At 54.1% G+C, this 6,327-nt stretch overlaps 1 protein-coding gene across 1 annotated transcript in view; it reads left to right on the plus strand.

Annotated features, from left to right (window-relative positions):
* Window positions 1–5,776, plus strand: part of LOC105534258 (golgin subfamily A member 2-like) — a 9,603-nt gene extending 3,827 nt beyond the window's left edge. The window contains 6 exon segments of the mRNA XM_011972944.1: window positions 378–470; window positions 703–896; window positions 1,153–1,471; window positions 1,578–1,719; window positions 5,438–5,558; window positions 5,658–5,776. Of these exon segments, the coding sequence (XP_011828334.1) occupies window positions 378–470; window positions 703–896; window positions 1,153–1,471; window positions 1,578–1,719; window positions 5,438–5,558; window positions 5,658–5,776 (988 nt within the window).
* The last annotated feature ends 551 nt before the right edge of the window (window positions 5,777–6,327 follow it).

Consider the following 6,327-nt stretch of genomic DNA (forward strand, 5'->3'; position numbering starts at 1 on the left):
ACTGTTAGCAGCATAGGATTGAGGAGTTGGAAGAGACCTTTAAGACAGCTGGTCATTATGCCGACCACGTGTCAGTGCTATGTTCGGTATCAATATGGTGACCTCCTGGGAGCAGGAGGCCATCAGGTTGCCTAAGGACAGGAGAACTGGCCCAGGTCAGAAAGGGAGCAGGTCAGGACTCCCACACCAATCGGTAGTGGGACTGTGCCTGGGCAGTATAGCAAGATCTTGGTTCTTAAAAGTAAAAATAAAGAACAGCTCATTCCTCTCTGGGAATGGGCTGATTCAGGGTTACACAGGGAGGGTGGGGGCAGAGGTGGGCCCCCAGTACTTCCCTTGTTGGGTTGTCTGATGAGACCCCTCTGGCCACCCCCTAGAAGAGATGGAGGAGAACATCTGGACAGTGAGGAGGAGGAGGCACCTCGGCCCATGCAGAACATCCCAGGGGACTGGGAGAGCCGGGAGGGCAGGTGAGCCTGACTTTCCCTGCCTCTACTTTGTCACCTTCCTCGGCGGTCCCTCCCAGATCCCCTTATGTTCTTGGTTTCCCTGAATTCTGATTTCTGTGGACTTTCACTCCTTCCAGGAGCCAGTGGTCAAACACCATTTCACCTGTGACCAACAGGTGCACACCCTGAGCCCCAAGGGAAGGGGCTGCGCTCCACCTCCCTGCCCCGGTTGTTCTGTGTATGTCCCTACAAGAACAGTCACCTCTTGCCTTCAAGTGGCATTTTTCAACTTCGCTGGAGCCAATGCCCAGGAAGAGCAAAGGGTGTGCTGCCAGCCCCTGGCTCACCCAGTGGCTTCATCCCAGAGGACCCCAGGGACTGGGCGTGAGTCTGTGTGTGGGGAGACCCACCGAGCCCTGCAGGGGGCCATGGAGAAGGTGCAGCTGAGTAGGTCCTGGCATGGGCCAAGAACGGTGTGAGTGGGGCAAGGCAGCTTGTTCTTGAGATGTGACCCCATTATTTTGACTCTAGAGCAACTTTATGGAGGACAAGGTGGACCTGAAGGAGCCGGTGGAGAAACTAGAGCTTCAATTCATCCACCTCTTGGAACAGACACCATAAGTGAGCGGGAGGCCAGGATACGGCAGGGGGAGCTGCTGGGCCGTCAGAGGGGCCCCAGCCTCTGAGCTGTGTCCTCCCACAGGAAACTACATCAGCCAGGGGGCAGTGCCAAAATGCGGCACTGGGAGAGGAGGACATCATCAGGCTGGCCCAGGACAAGGAGATGCAACTAGGGTGTGCAACATCTCTGTGGGGGTGGGAGTAGGGGTGGGGGTGAACTTGGGCACCAGCACCGGCATGACAGCTAAGCACCCCTCCCTCCAGGTGAACCTGCTGGAGCTGCAGGGACAGGTGTTGCGGCTTGTGGGCGACCACAACGAGGGGCACGACAAATTCCTGACCACTGCCCAGAGTCCTGGTGATCAGCCCGCTCTAGGAGCCCCAATCCCCCAGGAGCTTGGGTGTGCTGACAAGCAGGGTGGTGAGTAGAGCGCTCAGGTGGGGTGGGTAGGCAGGAGCAGGGGAGGCTCACACTGAGCTCAGATCCCCTCCTCCGTCTGTCTGAAGATCTTCGTGGCTGAGCCTCACTGACAGCGTGGAGCCTGCACCAGGAGAGGCCAGGGAGGGTTCTCCCCACGACAACCCCACTGCACAGCAGATCGTGCAGCTGCTTCCTCTGACGCAGGACTCTCCAGGAGCACCGAGGCTTGTACAGCAACCCCTGCATGCTATTCTTTTCACCGTGCCGAGATCAGGGAGATAAACATCACCATCATCTAAGAGCTGGTCAAGAAATTTAAAAACAAACAAACAAAAAAAGTTTAGGGGTTAATCTCCTACACAATTCATTTACTTCATTTGAATGTTAGTCACTCATGTTTATTTGTGTTTCTAACTTTGTTTAAATTTATTTGTAAAAAGTTACAGAAGAGTGGGTCTTTCCCTCATGTTCACTATGGCATCCTTTAGCATTTTTCTTTTTATTTGATAACTGTAGGTCATTAGCACGCATATCGAGTTTGCCCTATGTGGTGGGAGTTCAAACACACAAAGACCCACTATATGCACAAAACTGTTCTTGCTGGTTTGGAATAGGCTGCCATGCTTTTTTAATGTTATTGCAGCATGTATGTTCATTAAGGAATTCGAATAAAATTTGGCTATGTTCTGCTATTATGCTTGATCGACTCCTAATCACAGTGAGCTTTTCATTAGCTCAATATGTGGTCTGCCCTCAAGTGCGCTGTTTATTAGTTTGTAATGTGCCACTGTGAGTAGTGACATTTACAGTTGTTTAAAGCCGGAGCACTGGAGAGAGCCTTTCTCCCTTTTTCTGTGTGTTGGGGATGGGCGTAATAACATTTTGGGGAGCTTTTTAAATCTCACAAAAGAGGAAAGTGGCCTGCTCTGGCAGATGTGTGCAGGATAGAATACGTTTCATTTGTTTTGGAGCCAAGAATGAGTGCGTTACTATGGTACTCCCCTTAGGATTTGTATGTGCTCTGGGCTCATGAAGATATTACATCATGAGCTGGGGCAGTTGTACTCCTTTTTGATGATGGCGGCCCTCCCCACCCCACACACGCTGGCCTCCCTCATGGCACCCAGGCAGTCCACCCACAGTTCAGACCAATGCCAGCCCCCTAGGACTTCCTTCTTCTCTGGTCACCCTGTTTTTCAACCCACTGGCCCAGGGCCACCTCTTGCTTGGGGAGCCCCACCCAACAGCCACCAGGCCTGATAGAGAAGGAACACTGCTTGAAACAAAATGGTGAAACTATAAGGGGATGGCTGGCTGAAGTGAGGGCCAGAGGCCCCTCTGGGTAGTCAGAAAGCCCAGTGTCCTCTGAGGGACCCTGGGGAAGGCAAGGAGGACAGGTAGCTGGATGCCGCTGGACATAGACTTATAAGTCTAAGAGGGGAGCCTCAACTGGTAGGCAGGGGGCTGCAGGTTGCATAGGTGAGGCTGGGCCCATCCTGCTCAGAACAGCAGAAGAGGAAGAGTCCGTGGCAGGACAGGCAGCTGGGCTCGCTAGGCGGAGCTCGGCTGGGCCAGCAGGCACTGTGGTCTCCTTGGCTGAATAGCACAGGCGACCCCTAGGAGCAACAGGCCAAGGTGAGTGAGCCTGCTGGTCGGTGGTAGTGCTTCAGCGGGGGCCAGGGACCCTGCCTTCAGTCCACGCCAGCAGCTATGATGGTACCTGGGAGGGAGGGAAGGGAGCTGTGTGTCCCTGCCTGGTCTGTGAAGTGTGTTGTGGGATGACCGTGTGTATGGGACTCTCAGGCTTTTATCCTCGATCACCACTGGATTGCTGACAGATAGAGGACGTGGGACCCTAACTATCACCCTGAATCTGCAGTGGATTTGGCTCTCGGCACTCCCAGGCTGGGAGCTGGATACCTGCCCTGGCAGCATGACTCAGACTGCATGACAGGTACAGCGTGCCCAGGATGATGTGCCTAGGCCTCTGACTGCCTCAGAGTCCAGCCCTACACACAACCTCCTCCGAGCTCCCAGCCCCTACACCATAAACCATGAGCTCTGTGTCCTCTCTGATGGCTCCATGTCTGCCAGCTTGGGCATGGAGCCTTTTCTAAGAGCCCCCAGGCTCAGCCATGGAGACCTGGAGCAGTGACACTGAGTCCCATGGCTCGCAGGGAGGGAAGTGAGACAGCCAGCAGCACAAGGACAGAAAGAGGAAAGAGCAAGTCTGCAGCTCCAGAAGGGAGGGGCAGGGAGCCTGGTTCTGAGTCCCCAGGTGTGCCCCCCGTGTGAAGCTGGGGCAGCAGGGCGGGCAGACCTTTCATGCAGCAGGCAGCAAGGCATGTACCTACCAAGGCTGACGCTCCTCAGGCAACACCGATAGTGATTCTGAAAGACAGCATCAAATCACGTGGCAGGTCACACACATGGGTGGGGCAGGCCTGAGGGTGGGGGACACATGCCCCAAGGTGAAGCAACAAATCTGGACTCTCATAGACAGCCTAGAGCTGCCGGCATTCCCTTACCATCTGTGCCCTTGGGCCTGGCTTAATTTTTTCCACTCCAAAGAGCCATCTGTAGGGCCAGAGGCTGGCAAAGCCTGACTCATCACTGGATGCCAGTTTCTTTGCCTGACTTTCAGTGATTCCTACCTTACCCTGGGGTTTTGTGTTTCTTGTCTCAACACTATCATTTCTTATTCCTCCACAAGTTGAATTGCTCACTCCAGCCACTTGAAGCATGCTCTTCTGGACACAGTTAGCTCTAGGCTCATGGCTAGTGCTAAAAAGAAAAAAAGAGCGTTATGTCAATTTCATTGATTAACAAAAGTGATGGCTCCACTACAAAGTAAAGTTGATACTGCCTGGGCCTCTGAGTTCAACAGCCTTATAGACAAATGGCTCTGAGCTAAAACATGAGCATGCACACATACGCATCTGTCTCAGTCTGATGAGATAATCTGGGTAGCGGTTGTTATCCTTGAGCATTTTCCTGCCTCATTAATGCATGTGTACCCAGCACAATAATAATCATAGCTATCAATGGCTAAAGCTGAGGGCTTTCCTGAGCCAGGCAGTGGCTTTAAAAACTTTAAAGTGGCTTTTAAAACTTTAACAGCTAAAACTGAGGACTTTCCTGAGCCATATAGGGGCTTTAAAACCTTTAAAGTTTTCACATAGACTCTCATTGAATAATTTCTGTTTTTCAGATCAAGAAACTGAGACTTACTGTCACATTTGGGATTAAGTTAAAAAAAAAAAAAAAAAAAAAAAAGAAACTGTGGCTTAAAGCTGTCAAGTATTTCAAAAAAGAAACTGTGGCTTAAAGCTGTCAAGTATTTCAAAGCCAGCAAGTGGCTAAATCAGAACTTGAACCCAGGCAGTCTAGCCCTGGGATCCTGTGCCCTTACCCAGTATCCAGTGTTGGCTACACAAAACTAACGAGTACATGTTTTCAACTATAGTTTAAGGGGGTGACAAATTTTTCACTATATTTTATGTAGGTGACTTTCAGTTAGGGGGTATTCTACTTACACAATCTATTGAGCTGGATATTAACTGAGAACCAACAGAAACTAATAAACTCTGAAAAACATAAAACATGAGCAACATGATGTCACTGCAAACATGATGTCACTGCAAAAGACAAAACAGCACATAGCCTTCTTGTGACTGTATTTTGCTGACAGTCTAGGAGCTAATACTCAGCCTGAACTCAGCAGTGCTGTTCCCTTGGGAGACACACACTAATACTCAGCCTGAACTCAACAGTGTTGTTCCCTTGGGAGACACACACAAACACACGGACACACACACACACACACACACACACACACGAGTTGGTGGTTTTGTGCCTTCCCGCCAAAACACACACACATTGGCGGTTGTGCCGCCAGGAGCCTCCAGTCCGCCAGTGTGAGGAACGGACCAGATGGGTCCAGTAGTGTTGGGTCAAGGCGAGGAGAGGGCAGCCGGAAGCGCGCGCATGCTCTGGACTCCTGCACCGGCGGAAACGGGTGCTCACGGGGAGCGCCCGAGTGAGGGGTGAGGAGTCAGGGGTGAAAGGTGAGGGGTGAGAGGGAGGGGGACGGGGTGGAGGCAGCCCCTTCCCAGGCGGCAGCTGGGGCGGTGGTGCTGTTGCCCTTTTAAGCTGCCGCTTCACAGGAGCCGCGCCTCCGGTCGGTGGAGTGCGTTACAAGGGGAGCAGCTGCCCAGCGGCCTCCCCACAGCTCCCAGCAGAGGACTCGGTGTCCCTTGCGGTTTTCCTGCCGTGCTCCGACTAGACTCAAGGCAGCGGGAAGAGGCGGAGCCGCGAGAGCGCCACCGAGCGGTCCCACCGGGTGGTCGCGGCCATAACAGCGGCTCCTCGCCGGCTCACCTTCCGCGCCCTGCCGCCGGAGATGAGGGTAAGATGTCCGTGTCTGTGTGTCCCTATCCGTGTCAGCGCCTAGCGGTGGCCCCAAGGGGCAGGGGGAGGGTGGAGAGGAGGCTCCGGAAGTACCCGGACAAAGGGGAGCCTGCCCGGGAGAGGCCCCGGTTCCCCGGGCAGGGCGAGCGGGCCCCTTTCTCCCGCAACTGGCCCTCCCCGATCCCCGGGACTGCCGGAGGCTTGGGTGGGAGGAGGCGGAGGGCGCGTCTCTCTGTCTCCTTGCGGGGGGCTGGCTTGAGGGCTGCTGGCACCTCTCGCCCTCGTCCCCGAGCCCCGAACTGGGAGCCCGCGTCGCCCGCAGCCCTTTCGGGGCCCATGATCGCCCTCAGTCAGCCGGCCTGCTCCCCGGAACCGCGACGTGGTGTGGCAGGGCGGCTCCAGCTGATGTTTGAGCCCAGGCGGGGA

This window comes from Mandrillus leucophaeus, unplaced genomic scaffold, assembly GCF_000951045.1.
Source record: "Mandrillus leucophaeus isolate KB7577 unplaced genomic scaffold, Mleu.le_1.0 Scaffold1320, whole genome shotgun sequence".
Taxonomy (NCBI): domain Eukaryota; kingdom Metazoa; phylum Chordata; class Mammalia; order Primates; family Cercopithecidae; genus Mandrillus; species Mandrillus leucophaeus.